This window comes from Phaseolus vulgaris, chromosome 4 (genome assembly GCF_000499845.2).
Source record: "Phaseolus vulgaris cultivar G19833 chromosome 4, P. vulgaris v2.0, whole genome shotgun sequence".
In the NCBI taxonomy this organism is placed as follows: Eukaryota; Viridiplantae; Streptophyta; class Magnoliopsida; order Fabales; family Fabaceae; genus Phaseolus; species Phaseolus vulgaris.
In genome coordinates this window covers 1,100,947-1,126,063 of record NC_023756.2, presented here as the reverse complement: position 1 = coordinate 1,126,063, position 25,117 = coordinate 1,100,947, and the positions used below count along the sequence as shown (strand labels likewise).

At 35.6% G+C, this 25,117-nt stretch overlaps 1 protein-coding gene and 1 pseudogene across 1 annotated transcript; both read left to right on the top strand.

Moving 5' to 3' along the window:
- Window positions 1-22,975, top strand: part of LOC137836710 (putative disease resistance RPP13-like protein 1) — a 104,756-nt pseudogene extending 81,781 nt beyond the window's left edge.
- Window positions 7,877-9,854, top strand: LOC137836549 (putative disease resistance RPP13-like protein 1). The gene has a single exon (XM_068645218.1). The coding sequence runs from the start codon at window positions 7,962-7,964 to the stop codon at window positions 9,852-9,854; it is 1,893 nt and encodes a 630-aa protein (XP_068501319.1). The 5' UTR covers window positions 7,877-7,961.
- Window positions 22,976-25,117: the final 2,142 nt, after the last annotated feature.

Here is a 25,117-nt window from a genome sequence, read left to right as displayed (position 1 = left end):
TGATGAATAAAAAATTAATTCCCAATCTCGTGGGACGAATCTTGAGCTCAAGTCTCAGCCAAAAACTCGATAGACACAGTGACTAACGTCTGGTAAAATTTTCAGACCAAAATACCCAAGGAGTAAGGCATTGTAAGTCCCAGACCGAGAGTGAACAAAACTGGTTTTCCGAAAACAAAACGTTCTGGCTTATCTTCCCCGTATCTTCCTTTTGTGATTTGTTTATGGACGTGCCTCCTCACATGGGTGCACACAACATATGAATAAAAAATTTATTGTCAATCTTGTGGGACGAATCTGGGGCTCAAATCTCAGCCAAAACTCAATAGACACAGTGACGAACGTCTTGTAAACATGTCAGACCAGAATACCCGGAGAGTACGGCATAGTAAGTCCCAGACCAAGAGTGAACAAAACTGGTTTTCCGAAAACAGAGCGTCCTTGCTTTTCTCCCCTGTATCTTTTTTATTTTTTTATTTTTTTATGGACGTGCCGCCTTACCTGGGTGAAAACAACATATGAAGGTACCTGTGTGAATTTTTTCAGCGCAATAAGGACCCAGACTAAAATTTCAGAAAATAGGGCGAAATTACACGAGTTTTGGTAGAGGATAGCCTTGGTTTGCCAAAAATTTCTGAAAAATTCTCCCCGAATAGTTTTTGCCTAAAATTTCACGTAAGAATCTCCACTGAATTTGGGACAAAATAAGACAAATTTCAGGTCAAACGGATGAGTATTCAGCCACGAAAAAAATCAAACAGTTTCACACACAAACGGACCTTCCTTTCTGCCCTGGCAGTGATGAAGAAAAAATTTATTGTCAATCTTGTGGGACGAATCTGGGGCTCAAATCTAAGCCAAAACTTAGTAGACACAGTGACAAACGTCTGGTAAATATGTCAGACCAGAATACCCGGAGAGTAGGGTTGGATTGCCAAAAATTTCTGAAAAATTCTCCCGAAATAGTTTTTTCCTGAAATTCCACGTAAGAATCTCCACCGAATTTGGGACAAAACGCGACAAATTTCAGGTCAAACGGATGAGTATTCAGCAACGACAAAAATCAAACAGTTTCACACACAAACGAACCTTCCTTTCTGCCCTGGCAGTGATTAATAAAATATTTATTGCCAATCTTGTGGAACGAATCTGGGGCTCAAATCTCAGCCAAAACTCAATAGACACAATGACGAACGTCTGGTAAAAATGTCAGACCAGAATACCCGGAGAGTAGGGCATAGTAAGTCCCAGACTGAGAGTAAACAAAACTGGTTTTCCGAAAACAAAGCGTCCTGGCTTTTCTCCCACGTATCTTCTTTTTGTGATTTGTTTATGGACGTGCCTCCTTACCTGGGTGCAAACAACATATGAAGGTACCTGTGTGAATTTTTTCAGCACAATACGGACCCAGACTAAAATTTCGGAAAGTAGGGCGAAATTTCACGAGTTTTGATAGAGGATAGCCTTAGTTTCCCCAAAATTTCTGAAAAATTCTCCTGGAATAGTTTTTTCCTGAAATTCCACGTAAGAATCTCCACTGAATTTTTGGGACAAAACGCGACAAATTTCAGGTCAAACGGATGAGTATTCACCCGCGAAAAAAATCAAACAGTTTCACACACAAACAAACCTTCCTTTCATCCTTGGGAGTGATGAATAAAAAATTTATTGCACATCTTGTGGGACGAATCTGGGGCTCAAATCTCAGCCAAAACTCAGTAGACACAGTGACGAACGTTTGGTATAAATTTCATTCCAGATGACCAAGGGAGTAGGGCGTAGTAAGTCCCATACCGAGAGTGAACAAACCTGGTTTTCCGAAAACAGAGCGACCTGACTTTTCTCCTCGTATCATCTTTTTGAGATTTGTTTGTTGACGTGCCTCCTTACCTGGGTGCAAACAACATATGAAAGTACCTGTGTGAATTTTTTCAGCGCAATACGAACCCAGACAAAAATTTCGGAAAGTAGGGCGAAATTTCACGAGTTTTGGTAGAGGATAGCCTGTGTTTGCCCAAAATTTCTGAAAAATTCTCCCGGAATAGTTTTTTCCTGAAATTTCACCTAAGAATCTCCACTGAATTTGGGACAAAACGCGATAAATTTCAGGTCAAACGGATGAGTATTCACCCACGAAAAAAATCAAACAGTTTCACACACAAATGTACCTTCCTTTCAGCCCTGGCAGTGACGAATAAAAGTTTTCTTGTCAATCTTTTTGGACGAATATACGGCTCTAATCTCAGTCAAAACTCAGTAGACACAGTGACAAACGTTGGGTAAAATTTTCGGACCAGAATACTCGGTGATTAGGGCGTAGTAACTCCAAGACCGAGAGTGAACAAAGTTGGTTTTCCGATAACAGAGCGTCCTGGCTTTTCTCCCCCGTATCCTCTTTTTGTGATTGGTTTTTGGACCTGCCTCCTTACCTGGGCGCAAACAACAAACGAAAGTACCTGTGTGAATTTTTATAGCGCAATACGGACCCAGAATAAAATTTCGGAACGTTGGGCGAAATTTCACGAGTTTTGGTAAAAGGATACCCTTGGTTTGCCCATAATTTCTGAAAAATTCTCCCGGAATAGTTTTTTCCTGAAATTCCACGTAATAATCTCCAATGAATTTGGGACAAAACGCGACAAATTTCAGGTCAAAGGGATGAGTATTCACCCATGAAAAAAATCAAACAGTTTCACACACAAACGAACCTTCCTTTCGACTCTGGCACTGACGAATAAAAAGTTTATTGCCAATCTTGTGTGACAAATATGGGGCTCAAATCATAGCCAAAACTCAGTAGAAACAGTGACGAACGTCTGGTAAATATTTCCGACCAGAATACCCAGAGAGTAGGGCGTAGTAAGTCCTAGACCGAGAGTGAACAATGCTGGTTTTCCAAAAACAGAGGGTCCTGGCTTTTCTCCCCCGAATCTTCTTTTTGTGATTTGTTTATGGACGTGCCTCCTTACCTGGGTGGAAACAACATATGAAAGTACTTGTGTGACTTTTTTCAGCGCAATACGGACCCAGAATGAAATTGCACAAGTTTTGGTAGAGGATAGCCTTGGTTTGCACAAAATTTATGAAAAATTCTCCCGAAATAGTTATTTCCTGAAATTCCACGTAAAAATCTCCACTAAATTTGGGACAAAACGCGATAAATTTCGGATCAAACGGATGAGTATTCACCCACGAAAAAAATGAATCAATTTCACACACAAACGAACCTTCCTTTCAGCTCTGGCAGTGACGAATAAAAAATTTATGGCCAATCTTGTGGGACGAATCTGGGGCTCAAATCTCACCAAAAACTCAGTAGACACAATGACGAACGTCTGGTAAATATTTCAGACCAAAATACCCGGGGAGTAGGTCGTAGGAAGTCCCAGACCGAGAGTGAAAAAAACTGGTTTTCCGAAAACAGAGCATCCTTGCTTTTCTCCCCCGTATCTTCTTTTTGTGATTTGTTTATGGACGTGCTTCCTTACCTTGGTGCAAAAAACATATGAAAGTACCTGTGTGAATTTTTTCAGCGCAATGCGGACCCAGACTAAAATTTTGGAAAGTAGGTCGAAATTTCACGAGTTTTGGTAGAGGATAGCCTTCGCTTGCCCAGAATTTCTGAAAAATTCTATTCGAATAGTTTTTTCCTGAAATTCCACGTAAGAATCTTCACATAATGTGGGATAAAACGCGACAAATTTCAGGTCAAACGGATGAGTATTCACCAATGAAAAAAATCAAACTGTTTCACACACAAACAAACCTTCCTTTCAGCCATGGCAGTGATGAATAAAAAATTTATTGCCAATCTTGTGGGACGAATCTGGGGCTCAAATCCTAGCCAAAACTCAGTAGACACAGTGACGAACGTCTGGTAAATATTTCAGACCAGAATACCCGGGGAGTAGGGCGTCGTAAGTCCCAGGCCGAAGGTGAACAAAATTGGTTTTCCGAAAATAGAGTGTCCTGGCTATTCTCCCCCGTATCTTCTTTTTTGTGATTTTTTTTATGGACGTGCCTCCTTACCTGGGTGCAAACAACATATGAAAGTACCTGTGTGAATTTTTTCAGCGTAATGCGGACCCAGACTAAAATTTTGGAAAGTAGGTCGAAATTTCACGAGTTTTGGTAGAGGATAGCCTTCGCTTGCCCAGAATTTCTGAAAAATTCTATTCGAATAGTTTTTTCCTGAAATTCCACGTAAGAATCTTCACATAATGTGGGATAAAACGCGACAAATTTCAGGTCAAACGGATGAGTATTCACCAATGAAAAAAATCAAACTGTTTCACACACAAACAAACCTTCCTTTCAGCCATGGCAGTGATGAATAAAAAATTTATTGCCAATCTTGTGGGACGAATCTGGGGCTCAAATCCTAGCCAAAACTCAGTAGACACAGTGACGAACGTCTGGTAAATATTTCAGACCAGAATACCCGGGGAGTAGGGCGTCGTAAGTCCCAGGCCGAAGGTGAACAAAATTGGTTTTCCGAAAATAGAGTGTCCTGGCTATTCTCCCCCGTATCTTCTTTTTTGTGATTTTTTTTATGGACGTGCCTCCTTACCTGGGTGCAAACAACATATGAAAGTACCTGTGTAAATTTTTTCAGCGTAATGCGGACCCAGACTAAAATTTTGGAAAGTAGGTTGAAATTTTAGTTTTGGTAGAGGATAGCCTTGGTTTGCCCAAAATTTCTGAAAAATTCTCCCGGAATAGTATTTTCCTGAAATTCCACGTAAGAATCTCCACAAAATGTGTGATAAAACGCGACAAATTTCAGGTCAAACGGATGAGTATTCACCCATGAAAAAATCAAACAGTTTCACACACAAACAAACCTTCCTTTCAGCCATTGCAGTGATGAATAAAAAATTTATTGCCAATCTTGTGGGACGAATCTGGGGCTTAAATCTCAGCCAACACTCAGTAGGCACAGTGACGAACGTCTGGTAAATATTTCAGACCAGAATACCCGGGGAGTAGGGCATCGTAAGTCCCAGGCCGAGAGTGAACAAAACTGGTTTTCCGAAAACAGAGCGTCCTGGCTATTCTCCCCCGTATCTTCTTTTTTGTGATTTGTTTATGGACGTGCCTCCTTACCTGGGTGCAAATAACATATGAAAGTACCTTTGTGAATTTCTTCAGTGCAATACGGACCCAGACTAAAATTTCAGAAAGTAGGGCGAAATTTTACGAGTTTTGGTAGAGTATAGCCTTGATTTGCCCAGAATTTCTTAAAAATTATTTCGGAATAGTTTTTTCCTGAAATTCCACGTAAGAATCTCCACTGAATTTGAGACAAAACGCGACAAATTTCAGGTCAAACGAATGAGTATCCACCCACGAAAAAAATCAAACAGTTTCACACACTAACAAACCTTCTTTTCAGCCCTGGCAGTGATGAATAAAAAATTTATTGCCAATTTTGTGGGACGAATCTGGGGCTCAAATCTCAGCCAAATTTATTCCAGTGATCAATATTTCGGTGTATATTTTTTCCACAAGTTGAAGTTAGAGTTAGAATACTTATTTCGTGGAAAACAAAAAAAAAAGTACTATTTTGCGCTCTTAGTCCGAAACCGAATATCGAGCTCATGTTACTACTGCATAGTAAAATCCTATGGCTCATTTTTCTTTTGCAAGATCTTCATATCAATATTCAACAAAATGTCCCTCTGTTATGCGACAATCAAGTTGTTCGACACATTTCTTCAAATCTTATTTTTTTCAAACGCATGAAACATATTGGAATAGATTATCACGTCGTTAAGAAAAATTACAATTTGAATTATTTCATCTTCTCCCTTTCAAGAGTTCTGAGCAACATGCTGACATCTTCACCAAGGTCCTTGATAAATCCATATTCGGTAGATGGTTTCGAAGCTTGGGTTGAAAAATTATCAACCTCCAGCTTGAGGAAGGCTATTGGACTTCATTATTTTTGTAGTTTATTTTCTATTGGGCTTGGTTTTGTTTTTCCTATTGGACCTTCTTACTTAGGTTCCTTTCTTTTACAAATAGCAATCTGTTGTTTTCTGTCCAGAAAATGAATAACAAAGTAAGAAATTGTTCATCTTTTCTCTGTTCTTGCTCTTTTTGTTTGTTCCTCTTTGGTGCGTGCTCAATGTCTTCCATTAGCCCTGAATGAGCATTTTGGCCTTCTGCTATCTTATGTGCACCATGGAAACTCAATACTCCACATGATACTTCTTCTTAAAATTTGAATACATATTTTAGTTCAAATACAAAATATTTTATGGCCTAATTTACTACCAATTTTAGTACCTAATTACTACCAACCAGAAAACATAATACTAAATCGGTATTAAGTCCCACTGTAGAGTTAGTCAATGAAACAATATTAGAAAAAAAAAAGATTGTGTCAATTTTTAAATGAAAGTAAAACCAATTTGAGATTCAGGGCTATGGTTAAATGTGAGGATCCTAATGAAAATTTATACTCATTTATTGGAACTTTTCAACATGATGGTTAAGAGATTCTAAGTTGAAAAACACTGATTTTATCTATGGCATATCATTTTCACTCTCACACTCTTTTATTTCCCTTTGTCTGCAACTTCAACACCTGCTAATTCTGCACAATATCTCTCTATCTTTTCTATTACAATCTTCTTTGTTTCAGACACTAATCCTATAATTTTCAATTACTATTTTTCCACACTTTATTTTACACCATCCCCTTTTATATCTGGAGGTGGTAGAACACACTCATAAGTCTCCACTTAACATACTACTTTTACAAAAAGAAAGAAAATAGAACAAAACTATTAAACTAAAAATTATATATCTCCCTATTCATTCATAAGTCTCATATTTATAGAATTTTTTAGCTTGAGCACTAGATTGAGCTAGGACATTTTTGCTCCTTCCTTCAGTGTCCACTGGGACGTTTTAGTGATGAATTGTGGTCTATTTCACTTTTAACATTGTTGAAACTACAAGAAAGCATGTTATTCAAAAGGACTTAAAGTTGATGATGCTTAAAGAGATAAATATTTCTGTCTTCAATGTAATATAAATGCAGGGTCTGAGGCTATAAAATTCTGTAATTAGAAGGAATTAAAGGAAAAAAAAAACCTAAAAAAGAGGGTGGTCAAGAGTCATACTTCTATTAGTCTTGTTTGCATAGTATTTTAACCACACTATTATACATAGAACAACAAACACCACAACATTATTCAAATAATTGCAAAATTACAGTTACCTTATGAAATAAATGTAGAACCAACAAAGTACATCAATTCACGATGACTCATAAAGATAACAACGTCACTGTATTCTTCTAAAATCACATCAAAATATCATCCAAATTTAATACGTAACTACAATAATACCAAATCAATGTTAAGTCCCACTCTAAAGTTATTCAATGAAAAAATATTAAAATATCTTTTCTGACTAATTTTAAATAAAAGTAAAATAATTTGAGACCTTTCATAAATAATAAAAGTATAAATAAAGAGATAAAAATTACTATTGAACCAAATTAAAAAAATGATAAATAAAGAGACAAAGAAAGACAGATAAACCAAATTAAGTGAATAACGAAAGATACGAATTAGTACATCAACTAAATTTGCATGAATATAATATAATTGTTACATAAAAGATATTATTTGGAGTCAGATATTATCCAACCAATTAAAATTTCGAGTCAGATATCATTTAATATTTCACCTAATAATCAGACATACATTCATTGATTACAGTTGTGACAATTATTGCATTGTACGTTCCTCTTCCTGCCGTACTTTCATTCATCACAACCGTTGAATCAATATCCAACAGCTCACATTTTATGTTGGTTGAGTTCCCATTAAAGAAAAACATGTTCTTTTTAAAGTCAAGTCATCCTTTCTAACTACTCTTTTCATCACTCTTCCATTCATTCCTGCACTCAATCCATTTCACTTCATTTCCAACTCCTTCCTACCATGGCTGCAGAACTTGTTGGTGGTGCTCTTCTTTCCGCCTTTCTTCAGGTTGCATTCGACAGGCTCGCTTCTCCTCAACTTCTAGACTTCTTTCGTAGAAGAAAACTTGATGAGAAACTGCTCGCCAATTTGAACATCATGCTGCATTTCATCAATGCTCTCGCTGATGATGCTGAACTAAAGCAGTTCACAGAATCATACGTCAAAGAATGGCTTGTCGATGTTAAAGAGGCTGTCTTTGATGCAGAGGATCTGTTGGGTGAAATAGACTATGAACTCACCAGATGCCAAGTGGAAGCTCAATACGAACCTCAAACCTTTACTCACAAGGTATCAAATTTCTTCAACTCTATTTTCAGTTCATTTAACAAGAAAAATAAGAAAATTGAATCAGGGATGAAAGAAGTCCTGGAGAAACTAGAATATCTTGCAAACCAAAAGGGTGATCTTGGTTTGAAGGAGGGTACTTATTCTGATGATAATGATAGATCAGGCAGTAGAGTGTCACAGAAATTGCCATCATCTTCTTTGGTGGTTGAAAGTGTTATTTACGGTAGAGATGCTGAGAAAGATATAATCATTAATTGGCTCACATCTGAAACTGACAATCCTAACCAGCCATCAATACTTTCCATTGTGGGCATGGGTGGCTTGGGTAAGACCACCCTGGCCCAGCATGTGTACAGTGATCCTAAGATCGAAGATGCAAAATTTGATATCAAAGCATGGGTTTGTGTTTCTGATCATTTTCATGTTTTGACCGTGACAAGAACAATTCTGGAGGCAATCACAAATCAAAAAGATGACAGTGAGAACCTAGAAATGGTTCACAAAAAACTGAAAGAAAAATTGTTAGGAAAGAGATTTCTTCTTGTTTTGGATGATGTTTGGAACGAAAAACGAGAAGAATGGGAAGCTGTGCGAACTTCTCTTAGATATGGGGCTCCAGGAAGTAGAATTATTGTCACAACTCGTGATGAGAAAGTTGCTTCTAACATGAGGTCTGAAGTGCATCTTCTAAAGCAATTAGGAGAGGATGAATGCTGGAAAGTTTTTGAAAATCATGCATTAAAAGATGGTGATTTTGAATTGAATGATGAGTTAATGAAGGTTGGTAGAAGGATAGTCAAGAAGTGCAAGGGATTACCTCTAGCTCTGAAAACAATTGGATGTCTTTTACGCACAAAGTCATCCATTTCAGATTGGAAGAACATATTGGAAAGTGATATATGGGAGTTACCAAAAGAACACAATGAAATTATTCCTGCGTTATTTTTGAGCTATCACTATCTTCCTTCTCATCTTAAAAGGTGTTTTGCTTATTGTGCCTTATTCCCCAAAGATTATGAGTTTGTGAAGGAGGAGTTAATATTGATGTGGATGACGCAAAATTTTCTATTGTGTCCAGAACAAATTAGACTTCCAGAAGAAGTTGGTGAAGAGTACTTCAATGATCTACTGTCAAGGTGTTTTTTTAACCAATCAAGCGTCGTAGGGTGTTTCATCATGCCTGACTTTCTGAATAATTTGGCAAAATATGTATGTGCAGATTTCTGTTTCAGATTGAAATTTGATAATGAAAAATGTATGCCGAAAACAACCCGTCATTTTTCATTTGAATTCCGTGACGTCGAAAGTTTTGATGGTTTTGAGAGTTTAACTGATGCTAAAAGACTTCGTTCATTTCTTCCTTTATCACGAGATTGGATTTTTCAATGGGATTTCAAGATTTCCATACACGATTTGTTTTCCAAGATTAAGTTTATACGCATGTTATCTTTCGGTGGTTGTTTTTTCCTTAGAGAGGTCCCAGATTCTGTAGGTGATCTTAAACATCTCCATTCCACTAGTGCAGAAATGGCAAACAACGACCCTTTATTTAGTGCGGCTTAGCGCTTAAACGCATTTGTAAAAAACGCGGTGGCATTTTTGAAATTAAATTGTTTTACAAATGCGGTCATGCCCTACAACCGCATTTGTAAAACAATTCTGAATTGATTTACAGATGCGGTCATAGTAAAGACCGCATCTGTAAATCAATTCAGATGTTTTACAAATGCGTTTATACCCTACAACCGCATTTGTAAAACAATTTTACCCTAAAAATAGAAGCGCGCCACTCATTTTCACTCTCATTTCGTCTTCTCCGCTCTTCTTTTCAAACGCTCTCAGCCTCTAAGCCTCTTCGTTTCAAACGTTCAGCTCTCTCTGCTTCAAGGTATGTTTTCGTTTTCGTCTTTGTCATTGCCATTATTCACTTCGTCATTTCGTTTCGTTTCCTTACTCGTTTTCTGCATATAGGTGGTTACTGTTCTATTGGTTCCCTGGTTTTTTCTGCTCCGCCACTGCTTCCGCCGCTGCCTCCGCCACCGCCTTCGCCTTCCCCTTCGTCTTCCTCTCCGATCACCATCAAGGTTAGTATTGTATTTATTTAATATTTTGAATTTTTTTTTCATATTTTGAATTTTAATTTTTCTGCATTATAATATATATTTAATTAATATATTTGTGTATATTTGTGTGTATTTTGAATTTTTGTATTATATAATTTCTATTTTAGTAATTTTTCTGTTTATTTTTCTGTTTATTTTTTATCTTTAATTTTGATTTAGTAATTTTTCTGTTTATTTTTCTGTTTATTTTAGTAATTTTTCTGTTTATTTTTCTGTTTATTTTTTATCTTTAATTTAATCTTTATTGAATTATAATTCTATAGTGTATTAAACTTTATTCTAGAATTTTAATTTTAGAAGTGACATATTTAGTTAGTTGTTAATTACATTTTAATAAAAGTTTTATGTTATGTTAGTTAGTTACTTTTAGAATAGAAATATCGTGTTTGGATTGAGTCCGAGGGTGTTCGACCCTCGGCAAATGTGTGAGATTGAAGAGAATACTAATTATTAGAAAATCCTAACTATATTCCAGAATATATAATGGATCGAAGTTGGATTAATGCTGTTCGTATAAGTGATGAGTACGAAAGGGGAGTAGAGGAATTTATACAATTTGCGCAGCGTAACGCGATTATTAGTGGTCATGATGGAGCAAAGATCAGGTGTCCGTGCGTTAACTGTTTGAATGGAAGGATACTGGATGTGAATATCATGAGGGAACACCTGCTATGTGATGGGTTTCTTCGATCTTATACAACTTGGACATGGCATGGTGAATTATTAAATTTACCACGTGTTTCCGTAACTGAAGAATATGTGGGTTCTACCATGGATGAAGCAGTACACGATGATGGAGATGATGATCGATTGGAGGACATGATTCGTGATGTGGGAGCTGAGTGTTTTGCAAAAGCGCATGGATATGAAAGTATGTCAAAAGATGCAGAGACTCCTTTGTATCCTGGATCAACTAACTTCACACGGTTGTCCGCGGTGTTAAGATTGATGAATTTGAAGGCAATAAACGGATGGACTGATAAAAGCTTCACAGAATTGCTCCAGCTGTTGAAGGATATGCTTCCAGAGGGAAATAGTCTACCTAATCGTAATTACGAGGCCAAAAAGATTCTTTGTCCAATGGGTATGGAGTACAAAAAGATACATGCATGTCCTAATGATTGTATATTATACCGGAAAGATTTTGAATTGTTGAAAAGTTGTCCGAGGTGTGGGTTATCACGTTATAAGTTGAAACAAAAAGATGATGATTCTATTGATGACATGGAAAAGCATGGACCCCCAATGAAGGTTATGTGGTATCTTCCCATCATTCCAAGGATGAAGCGTTTGTTTGCAAACCCAGACGATGCTAAGAATCTTAGATGGCATGCAGATGAGAGGAAATGCGATGGCATGTACCGACATCCAGCTGATTCTATTCAATGGAAGAAATTTGATGATGACTTTCCAGAATTTGGTAAAGAATCAAGAAATATCCGACTTGGTTTAGCTACAGACGGAATGAATCCGTTTGGTAATATGAGTACAAATCACAGTTCATGGCCTGTATTACTAGTTATTTACAACTTACCTCCTGGATTGTGCATGAAGCGAAAATACATGATGTTGTCTATGATGATATCCGGTCCGAAACAACCAGGGAATGATATTGATGTTTATCTAAGTCCCCTAATTGAAGATTTGAAGTTAATGTGGGACCAGGGTGTCGAAGTATTTGACGGATTTGCTAATGAAACTTTCAAGCTTCATGCCATGTTATTTTGCACCATCAATGACTTTCCGGCATATGGTAACTTATCAGGTTATAGTGTTAAGGGTCACAAAGCGTGTCCAATATGCGAAGAAGACACTGCTTCTCAACAATTGAAACATGGAAGGAAAACAGTATATCTTCGGCATCGGAGGTTTCTTAGAAGTCATCATCCTTACCGGAGGTTGAAAAAAGCCTTTAATGGACACCAAGAGGGTAGTGGTCCACCAACTCCATTAACCGGTGTTGAGGTTTACGAAAAGGTAAATAACATAGACCACACCTTCGGCAAGTCCAAAAAAAAGTCATCTGTGACAAATATTTGGAAGAAGAAATCAATCTTCTTTGATCTTCCGTACTGGTCGAGGTTAGAAGTCAGACATTGTATAGATGTAATGCATGTTGAGAAGAATGTGTGTGATAGCTTAATTGGTACACTTCTTAACATTAACGGGAAGACGAAGGATGGTCTAAATGCTCGTTTAGATTTGATTGAGATGAACATACGCGGCGAGTTGGCACCCATAGAAATGGGTAAGCGTACATATTTGCCCCCAGCCTGTTACACAATGTCAAAAGATGAAAAAATTAGTTTTTGTCAATGTCTAAAGGGTGTGAAAGTGCCACAAGGACATTCCTCAAATGTGAAGAGTCTAGTGTCAATGCAAGATTTGAAGTTAATTGGGTTGAAGTCTCATGATTGTCACATCTTGATGCAACAGTTGTTGCCGGTAGCTATCCGTGGGATCTTACCAAAAAATGTTAGACACACCATAACCCGTTTGTGCTCATTCTTCTCTTCCATCTGTTGTAAAGTCATTGATCCCTCAAAACTAGATGAACTTCAAAATGAAATTGTTGTTATCTTGTGTGAATTGGAAATGTATTTTCCTCCTTCTTTTTTTGACATCATGGTTCATCTAGTGGTGCATCTGGTAAGAGAGGTTAGATTGTGTGGACCAGTGTACTTAAGATGGATGTATCCTGTTGAGCGGTATATGAAAATTTTGAAAGGTTATGTGAAAAATCATTATCGTCCAGAGGCTTCAATGATTGAAAGGTACATAGCTGAAGAAAGTATTGAATTTTGTTCAGAGTACATGACAAAAGCAAATCCAATAGGTGTTCCAGCTAATTCATGGCACCACAGGCGTTCTACAACTAAATGTTTACGTGGTGTGAATATTGTAAGCAAATCTCGATCAGAAGTCTTGCAAGCACATTTGTACATATTGAATAACACAGATGAAGTTGTACCTTACATAGAAGCTCATAAAGCCATTGTGAAGGCAAATAACCCAAGACAAGCAGAGAAATGGGTCTTGATGGAACATAATAGAACTTTCATGCCTTGGTTTAAAGATGAGGTGTTCAAGGATTCAACGGCATCAGAGACCTTGACTTGGTTGGCTGCTGGATTGAAGTTTGATGTCATCTCATGTACAGCGTACGAAGTGAATAATTGTATATTTTACACGAAGTCCCTGGATGAAAAGAGTACAGTTCAAAATTCTGGTGTTACTCTTGAAGCCGAGTCAATGCAGTTTTCGACTTCGAAAGATACAAATCCAGTACTTGGATCAATGGCATACTATGGGTTTATAGAAGAGATATGGGAGATTGACTACACTAAGTTTTCCGTTCCAGTTTTCAAGTGTAAATGGGTTGATAATAAAAGTGGGGTTAAAATTGATGAATCAGGATTCACACTAGTGGACTTTCGAAAGATAGGGTATCGAGATGAGCCATTTATAATGGTTCAACAAGCATCTCAGGTTTTCTATGTGAAAGATCCTACGTCAGAACATTGGTATGTCGTTCTACACGGGAAAAAACAAGGGGAAGCCATAGATGATATTGAATATGGCGAAACTCGTTCATTCACACCAATGATAACTAATAAAGATGACGATGTACTTGATGATGTACATGCAACCCGTAAAGACCATAGTGAAGGAATTTACATATAAACATTCAACCCACATGCAACATGTAAATAAACATTTAGAATTTTTTGTATTATTTTTATATGATTTTAATTCGATGCACATTAACTAATGTTTGTTACCTAATTTTTTTAACAGAGACATGGATGACGACCAGACTCCAAACAGACCTCGATCTGGACGAGGCAATAGAGGACCTACTAGATTGAAGCGTCTTGCATTGAGACGTGCTGCTGGTGAGAAGACACATGTTGACATTGACGTCAACACTGGAGTGGCTTTTGGTCCTAAGGCAGATGAGTTTATGAGCTATCTTGGAGTTGTTTCTCGTGAGAGGCTCTCCATTTTGACTAATTCATGGGATGAGGTTTCAGAGGTTGATCGGAACATGCTATGGGAGGATGTTCTGGTAAGCTTTACATTATTATTGTTATCATATAATGCTTTTTAATATTGATTAATTAATTTTAATTTGATGATGTTATTTTCTAGGCAAACTTTGACATTCCTGATGTGGAACCGCTTCGATCAAAGATATTATCCAATATCGCACTTAAATTTCGTACCTTTAAGTCAAGACTGACTTCGAGATACATTTTTGGCGACCTTAAAGACGAAAATCCATGTTTAAAGTACCAACATATTGATGAAGAGACATGGCGTCTTTTTAGAGAAAGCCGTGAAAATGAGGCTTGGATGGTAAGTGAAGTAACTTTTTTGTTTATATAACATTAATAAGTTTATCTTATTTACTTCAGTTTGTTTATTTCAATTATGACAGGATCGTCGGAAGAAAGCTCAAGAGATAGCTTTGAAGAATCTTACCCCGCACGTTATGTCTCGTTCGGGGTATAAAAAACTTGAGCAAACACTGATCGTGGAAAAGGAGAAATCTCAACAGGGGACGTATTCTGAGAATGTGGAAACAGGGGTCACTTCTCCTCCACCACCTTTTCGCCATGAAAAATGGAAGAGGGCCCGAATTAAAAAGTCGGGTGCACCAAGTTCCGAGCAATCCGGGGTTATAATCGACAAAATTGTAAGTTATTTTTGTTATTTTCAATTTTTTTAAAGCATTAATTATATTAATGATTGAAAATATGATTTTTGTGTACTCTTGCAGGATTCCTTGGAATCCTCGGGTAAATTTGTTGCTCAAGGTCGTCACGATATCCTGGTTGAAGCAATTGGACGACCTGAACACTCTGGTCGTGTTCGTGCCGCTGGACAAGGGGTCGGAATTAGACATTATTTTGGAGTTTCAGAACGACAGCCATCCTCCTCCTCCAAGGAGACTAAGTTACGTCAAGAAATAATGGAGGAGATGAGAAAGGAGAATGATTTCATGTGGCAGGAGCTGAAAAAGGAGAATGATCGAATGCGACAAGAGTTTCTATCGCAACAAGTTTGTGCTGAGCCGATTGAACCCCTTGTTAGTCCCACTCCCAAGAGCACAAAGGGGAGTTGTGCGGCTCCTCCAGCATCAGGGGATGATATCAATGGGCAGACAGAGGATTGTGAGCTACTGGTAGTGGGCGGCAAACTTCCTCGGGTGGTGGCACTTGGAAAAGTCTATAAAAACGCCACCACCTTACATAACGTTCCTCTCTCCCCTGATGTGGCGAAGGTAACAGTTGAAAAAGTACGATTTCCTGATGCTCGTGTTCCACTACCTTCTGATGAGGTAACCACTGTGGGCGATGCATTTCAGACATTCGTTGCCTGGCCCAGAGAGCTCATTCGATCTATGCCTGAACCTCACGTAATAATTTCGTTTCATTATATTATTTTTTATTTATATTTATATATTACATATAATTTAATACAAATGTTGTTTATCTTGTAGGAACCTTTTCAGCCACCAAGTCCGAAAAAGAAGCGTGAGGTTCCAGTTGACGATCCTATGGCTTCCCTACGTCTCATTGCTAGTGAGATTGGCAATGATCCTTTTCCAGTTCCGTGGGATAATACATTTTTTCAAACAAACACTGAACTGCCACTGATGATTTACAACACAGATTTGTCAGAATTTATATCTGGGAAACAGGAGCTGAATATAAGTATAATTCAATTTTTTATGATGTAAGTATCTTTACCTATTATTCAATTTACTTTATGTTAAATTATTATTGATTATGCTTTAACTAAAAACTTGTAGGTTTTTGCATAGAGTCTGTATCACTGAGGGGACCGAAAATATCTACGGATTCTTAGATCCTGCATATACTAATCCCATTGGACCAAACTCATCTGAGACTCAAGCATACATCACTAACACCCTGGAAAAAGAGGGAAAACAAATTTATTTATGCCCTTATATTAATGAGTAAGTTTAATTATATGTCATCAATTATTATTATTTCATGTTTTAAATATTTACTAACTCTTTTCATTGATGATATAGGCATCATTGGCAGTTACTTGTCTTATCAATGGTTGATAAGACTGCTGTGTGGTTCTGTTCCCTACACAAGAGCATGCCCACAAAATTGAAGGATATCATTGATACGTAAGTATAGTATAAACTTAACTTTGTATATGTTACTAATTAACCATCTACTAACGAGGTTTTTTGTATTAACCAGTTCATGGCGTGGATATAACATCCTAAAAGGTCGATCCACTTCAAATAATTTGAACTACATAAGAATAAAGGTTTGTAATTTTTTTCTTTCTCTATTATCATTGTTTTTCAATATACTAACATATTACTTTTTATTGAATTATATAGTGTAATAAACAACCAGGAAGCTATGAGTGTGGCTATTACATTATGCAATGGATGATTACCATTATAAGACTAGGTGTTACAACTGGTTGGAAGGAGGTATATATGTTAGGTCATTTTTATAATTCTTGAACATATATATATCTAGAAACTAATTTATGTCAACTTTGCATTGCAGTTATTCACAGAAGAAACACCAATGAGTGAGGAAGGCATTTCATATGTTAGAGATTCTTGGTCCACATACTTTACTAATTTTTATAACTCTAGCGTAGGTAAACATAATTAGTGGTTTTATTATATGTAATTTGATCACTTGTAAAACATTTTGATGATTTAAATTGGTTACTACATTTTTGTCACATTGTCTGGCTGGGTTTGATCTTTATGCAGGTTATTTAAATATATGGTTTCTGCACAAAACTGTATCTGTTTTAAAAAAAAAAATCACTATTTACAAATGCGGTCATTTACCAAGACCGCATTTGTAAATAGCGAATTCGCATTTACAAATGCGGTCTTGGTAAATGACCGCATTTGTAAATAGAGATTTATGAATGCGGTGTTTACCAAGACCGCATTCATAAATCCTAAACCCCCAAAACCCCCCAAATTCAGAATAAAATACAAATGCGGTTGTTATAGGGAACCGCATTTGTAAATTTGATTTATGAATGCGGTCATAGGACCGCATTTGTAAATTCCAGATTTACAACTGCGTGTTGATCAAATACGGTTCTATGACCGCATTTGTAAAATGAAAATAACCGCATTTGTTTTACTTATCTGCACTAGTGTTCGTTAGATCTTTCGCGTACTAGAATACAAAAGCTACCTGACTCAATATGTTTGCTCTATAACTTACTAATACTAAAGTTGAATTCTTGTTCAATGTTGGAGGAGTTGCCCATAAATTTGCATAAACTTACCAAATTGTGTTGCCTGGAATTTGAAGGTACAAGAGTGTCAAAGATGCCAATGCATTTTGGAGAAATGAAGAATGTTCAAGTACTAAGTACGTTTTTCGTGGATAAAAATAATGAGCTGATTAATAAGCAACTGGGCGGATTGGGAGGACTCAATCTTCATGGAAGCCTATCAATTAATGATGTGCAAAATATTTTGAATCCCTTGGATGCATCAGAAGCAAATATGAAAGATAAACATCTTGTGAGGCTTGAATTAAAATGGAAGTGGAACTACGTCACTGATGATGCAAAAAAAGAAAAGGAAGTACTTCAGAATCTACAACCTTCCAATCACTTGGAGAATTTGTCAATGAGGGACTACAGTGGTACAGAATTCCCAAGTTGGGTATTTGATAATTCATTATCAAAGTTGGTGTTCTTACGGTTGCAGAACTGTAAATACTGCCTATGTTTGCCTCCCCTTGGACTTTTGTCATCACTGAAGACCCTCAAGATTACAGGGTTTGATGGAATAGTGAGCATTGGTGCTGAATTTTATGGGAGCAACTCTTCGTTTCCATCCTTGGAGAGGTTGGAATTCTTCAATATGAAGGAATGGGAAGAATGGGAGTGTAAAACTACTTCTTTTCCACGTCTTCAAGACCTTTATGTGGGTAAATGTCCGAAACTGAAAGGTACGAAAGTAGTTGTTAGTGATGAGCTCAGAATTAGCGGAAACAGTACGGACACATCGCATACTGATGAAGGCAGCGACTCTCTTACAAACTTTCGACTAGATTTCTTTCCAAAGCTCCGTTCTCTTGAACTGAGAAACTGCGAAAACCTAAGAAGAATTTCACAGGAGTCCGTTAATAATCATCTCATAGACCTAGATATTTTTGATTGCCCTCAATTAAAATCATTCCTGTTTCCCAAACCCATGCAAATCCTTTTCCCGTCCCTTACCAGGCTGAATAATTTTCCAGAAGTTTAGTTGTTTGAGATGGTTGAGAGTGAACTTGGATCCCAACACATGTCTTCAAAGGTTGTCTATTGAACATTTGGAGGTGGAGTGTTTTCCCGATGAAGTTTTGCTGCCACGCTCTCTCACCTCTCTACAAATCTATGATCTGCCACCTCTCCTTTCTCACACTTCAACAGGTTCGTATTCTCCACAATATCTTTGTTCCTTTTCGATTACAATTTTCTTAGTTGCAAACGGTAAACCTAGAATTGCCATTTTCCAAACAAGAGCAGCACATGTTATACTTAAACTCATGATATGTATTAAAGGAGGATGGCTCAGTTACGTTTTTCATCAATCAATTACTTTTCTTTTATTCTTATTTTCCTGCAAAATTATTTCAATTGTTCTGTTGAAATTAAATTCCAACCAAATGTGTTTCCTAATTTTAGAGTACTACGAAAATCGTGAAGGTGGTTTGGCATTTGGCATCCATTCCGAACAGAGTATTCTGTGTTCTTATTTCATGTTACTACAGTTTCTGACAAACAAATGAACTTAAACTTAATAAGAGATCATTGGAACTAAATGATCCAAAATATGAAGTTATGGGTTTTGAGTGGAGGAAAGATGAATGGAAACTGCAGTGGACATAAAGGACATTCTGTATCTAAGGAACTTGTAATTGAAATTTAAAAGTATTTTTAAACCACTTTTTTCTTTATTAAAAAGCTCTTGTGATATTCCATCAAGATATTTAAACATTAAAAGAAGTTTTATGGGGTTCAATCAACACTGAGTAATAGTAATAGAAATAGCTTGAATATTGTTCAGAATGAGTCTTAAGCTGCCAAACCCTCATGAAGTTCTTTGGTGACAACCAAACTGCTATGCATAATGAACCTAAACTGAGAAAATTTCAGTAATATTTTTAAAACAGGGTCTAATATGTAAGGCCATGCATCCATCCATTTTAGTGTTCACCCACACAACCTTGTAATGGTCCAATTTTAGTTTCCTTAATATTCTGATCTTGAGACTCAAATTCATATTTTCAACTTTTTCCTGCTGAGACTGATCTCATAGTTTTCTGTTTGTATTCAAGAGTACTAAGATTCAATATCTTGAAAAAAGAGAAGCAAATAAATGTAACACTACTGCCCATTAGAAAAACAACTTTATACTCAATTGGTTCAGTAGTGTGAGTTATTGAAAACCTTCTGCTACTTGTGTTCAATTCCTACCATTAGAAAAAAAATCACATTTAGCCCTCAGTAAGATAAAACACAACTTGAGATATTTTATAAATTATTTGATTCATACACTGCTAGTTAGTTCATTTAATGCATGACTTCGACTAAATAATATAAATACCTGGGATTAGAAATATCTTAATTTTAATTACTATTTTAAAGCATCTTTTATACGATACTTTTGGCAATATGATGGTAGTCTTTCTCAGATAATTAACAAATATTCCAACATTGATAGATAAAGAGTGTGTTTGGTTCTGGTGACATGCCTTCAGCTTTTGGACTTACCCAGTTGTGAAAATTCCCATGATCCATTACGACTTCCTTCAAGAAATAGTGATCGATGGTTGTGACTTGAATATTCAGAAAGTGGATGTGGACACTAAAAATTGTGAAGTGCAGAAGTTCTAGCATGTGGCGTTTATTCTCCAAAGATTACTCTGTAGTTGGAAGGTATGGTTCCATCCATCACCATCCTTTAGCTTGGTATTCCAGAAAATTTATTTTCTTGTCCACACTTATTCATCTTTCTTCTTAATCCATGCTTGGTGCGTTAAATTAATAAAGTTTCTGACAAAGAAAACAAACTTAATAGAATGCAGTTAAAATATTCAATCAAACTTAATAGAATGTTCAACTAATCGCTCTAGACATCTTCTATCAAGTTGTTTCTGCAAAACTTTGTCTGAAGGTACAAAATTTTATTAATTATTAAAATTGCTTCTGTCTGAATTAAAGAATATTTCCTCTATATAAAATGTTAACTTCAGAAGCAATTTAGAAACATGAATGGAAACTGCAGTGGACATAAGGGACATTCTGTATCTAAGGAACTTGTAATTGGAATTTAAAAGGCATGTGTTTAAGATTGTATAGCTCAGCAGGCATGTGTTAATTACAATAAATGTGTTAATTACAATAAATGTGCGTTAAATTAATAAAGTTTCTGACAAAGAAAACAAACTTAATAGAATGCAGTTATTCACACCAGTTCAGTTTTCATGTTCTTGATTATTTTTGAATGAAAATACAGGTTCATGATATATTGAAAAGGCTGTCCATGATAAAATGAAGCTAGGGGTATTGACTGGAGACAAGATGAAAGGAAATCACTGAGAACATTGGGTACATTAAGAATGGCTTCTTCTGAATTCTGTTTCCAAGGAACTTGTATTGAATATAAACTAGTTTTATTTTCCTTTTCCTTTTACAGCTATGCTTTTGGTTTACTTTTAGATAAGACATTAAACAAATAGTGATCACTCTTCATTCTTGAGATATCCTGCCATTGTATAACAAGGGAGAAGGAGTGTCCAGCAAAGGTAAACTTGGAAGTTATTTCCAAATAATTTGTTCTCTCTGCTTTATATGTTTACACAATGATTGCTTAGGCCTCTCTTGAAATCATTAAGGGATTTGGCAAATAAATTTTTTGAAACAGAGTTCTAATATAAATAAAGGAAGTCCTTCAATTATTCTCTGAACATGATTTTGGAGAGGTCCTTTCTGAGTATGCTACAAATCATACTGTGCTTCTGTCAAACATAGTCATTGCTTGAGGTATCAAAAAATTATAATCACATCAGCCAAAACACAAAATATGTAGTACAGGGTCAGGGGAGACAACATTCTCTATCAGTGATGGGGCAAATTGTGTTGGCATCAGTGGTGTTGAAAGAATTCATGTCTAAAGATTCACTTGATTATACCTATGTGGTCTATGCTTTTACCTTCCTTTAAAAAGATTAGCGTTCTCTGAATTCACAACAAATGAAGAAATTTAGGATTTTAATTCTATCTATGGAAGTATTTTGAAGAGCTTATTGGAAGTTTATTTGAGCTTATGACTCGTATAATCTCTATTATTTCAATAAGCTTCTTAGATAACCTTTTTCTAAAGAACTCCTTTTAGCTTATTCCATTATGTTCAATGCTCAAATTTAGAGAACAAGAATAACTTATTGTTTTCATGAACACATACTTAAGCTACCTTTTCCACACTCACATGTGATATTTTTTCTGTGTTATTTAACATGTGGTCCTAAAATGTGAACAGGACTTGGTGTATTATGTTAAATTATGAAGAAATTGAATTGTAGATAATCAACCAACCTGTGAAACCCCTACATTTGCACCTGAGGTTATTGGTAAAGTTATCAGTACAGAATCTAACTGTTAGAAGTGCCTGTGCTACTCCATCATTTTCATCAACTGTTTCTCTTTTATTTTCTTCTTTTCTTTGATAGAACCTTGGTCTGCAATAAAAGTTTAAAGACTATCAACAGCAACAAGGTCCATCATATGCTTATCCAATCCACAATCCAATGCTAATGTATCGATGATGTGTTGACTTGTCTTTTGTTAGGTTTTGATTTTAAATTAATGATTTTATTGGAAGACAAGAAGCTTTACTAATCAATCATTCATACTATCGCTTTTTACAGTATCCTTTTCTATATCTGGAGGGAGTAGAAGAGACCCTCTTTAGAGATCTTACTCTTGACCACTGTTTTTGTCTTGAATCAAGCCTTGAGAAGAGAGAGTAAGGTGGCTGTTTTTGAAATACTTATGGTCACAGTGTGTTGTGTGGAGTGTGATATTATAAGTCTTTCCAAAGTCTGTTCTACCCATGTGTCAAGATATGATGAAGAGAAAACAAGTACAAGGGTTTGAAGTTGGATTATGAGAGGATGAGTTACCTAAACAAGTCCAGGGAAAACTACATCTGATAGAGAGATTGAAGCAATGGGAGTTGTGAAATGTAAATGCTTCTAAGCATCCATTCTTAGAACTTGAAATTGTACATGCTTTCTTACTGAGGTAGGAAATAGCATTCAAGTTGTTTGTGAGCATTTCATGTAACTTCTATTTTTTATTTCTTTTGTTTCCATCTGTGTTGCGTAATCAGGAGAATTATTCTCTAATTAAGTGTAGATTTCATTCTCTATTTATTAGGACAGTTTTGTTAGTGATTTATTTTGATTTGATTTGTACAGCTGTAATCACATATTATTTCTTGCTTTCATTATTTAATAGTTCTTTCCTTAATTAGGTTGTAATTTTATAAATTGAGACTGTAATCACATTTGTAAATTATCTCAAAAAATATATTTTATCTATTTCTTTCAATTTGGTATCAGAGCTCCTGATCTTGGAGACTATGCTTCTGCAATCTTTTTTTTAGCATCCTTCATTGTTGAAGTTATTTTTCTGAGCAGCCTTCATTGCTGCAATTCTTTTTTTTTTTTGCAGCTTTAATTGCTGCAAACTTTTTTTCCTTCCCTTTTCTCCATTGACCACCACCTTGCACCATTGAACTTTACTGCCACCGCCATTGACTGCCGAAAACTTGAAGGGTAGAGAGGCACTAGATAGCAAAGCTAAACCTATCTCAATAATATGTATATGTTTTCTTTCATTTTGCTAATGTATGTGAGGGCAGATTAACCTATGATGTATTCTGTTATTATTTAGTTATGATGCAAGAGCAAGAAATTCTTTAACATAATCTGTTTGTAAGCTTTTTAAAGTGTAATCAGTTTGTTGTTAGCAAAAAGTTTAAACGATACGAATTTAAACCACTTAAAAAAAAATTGAGTAATACCGAGATCCATTAGACTAATTGTATGGAAAAAAAACTCCATATATCAACAAAAACAAACTCAAAATGACAAAAATAAATAATTTCAGAATTATGAAAAAACAATTGATGATATTTAGAAACAATAGAATCTTAAAAAAAAAAATAGAGCTTTTAATACATGGAACTTTGCACAGTTTTATTATTCTAGTCGTCACAGTATTATATTATGCCAAAGTTTTAAAAATATTCTTCGACATTTTTATAGTAACTTCTTCCCAAAATTTGTCAAAATGCAAAATGTTTTGAGGTGCTGGTAAAATCTTTTTATATCTTTAATATCGCCATCAATAGAACACTATCTTTCCACTCCCAAAAACATATCCTATTTATTTAAGAATAAATATCCTGCTTTATAAGACCCTTTAAGTATCCCACCATCTTATTTCATTCTGTCCCTATATACACAAGTTCTAAAAAACACCTCATACGTTACAAACGGTAACTAATTAAGCTAGCCTGGAAATTCATAAACAAAGTATAAATATTATAAAATAAAATCGAACAACATACATTAAGAAACAAATCGGATCATTAACAAAAATAACGTAGACATTATAAGATGAGTAATTTTTTTTAATAAACTCAAACAAAGTTATCAATATAACAAAATACTCTAAAATCACGAAAAACTATATAATTAATTACTAAAGCAAACAAAAACTTGTTTGCATATATAGTATTTTAATCACACTATTACACACTGAAAACACCACAGCAATATTCAAATAATGTTGAAAGATAACATTATTCAATAACTTAGAAGATAATCTTAAATTGTAGCTAACAACCACAACTATTCTTCCAAGATCGCATATCAAAATTTCATCCAAATTTCATATCTAATTACTATCCACCTAAAAAAATAAAAAATAAAAAATAAAAATAAAAATATCTAATTGCTATCCACTTTAGAGTTAGTCAATGGAGCAATATTAAAAAAATTATGACAATTTTAAAATAAAAGTAAAACCAATTTAAGATCTTTCAAAATAATAAAATTAAAAAAATATAAATAAAGAGATAAAAATATTGAACCAAATTGAAAAAAGGTGATAAATGAAGAGACAAAGAAAGACCAATAAGCCAAATCTTGGTTAATTCACAATAACTGCTGCATATACTAAACTGGCTTAATTATCTCATGAGATACCCAATTATTTGTTTATGGACGTGCATCCTTACATGGGTGCAAACAACATATGAAAGTACCTGTGTGAATTTTTTCAGCGCAATTCGAAAAATAGGGCGAAATTTCACGTGTTTTGGTAGAGGATAGCCTTGGTTTGCCAAAAATTTCTGAAAAATTCTCCCATAATAGTTTTTTCCTGAAATTCCACGTAAGAATCTCCACTGAATTTGGTACCAAACGCGACAAATTTAAGGTCAAACGGATGAGTATTCAGCAACGAAAAAAATCAAACAGTTTCACACACAAACGAACCTTCCTTTCTGCCCTGGCAGTGATGAATAAAAAATTTATTGCCAATCTTGTGGGACGAATCTGGAGCTCAAGTCTCAGCCAAAACTCAATAGACACAGTGACGAAC

Coding starts and splice junctions, on each gene's coding strand:
- LOC137836549 (XM_068645218.1), top strand. CDS start 7,962: ATGGCTGCAGAACTTGTTGGTGGTGCTCTTCTTTCCGCCTTTCTTCAG.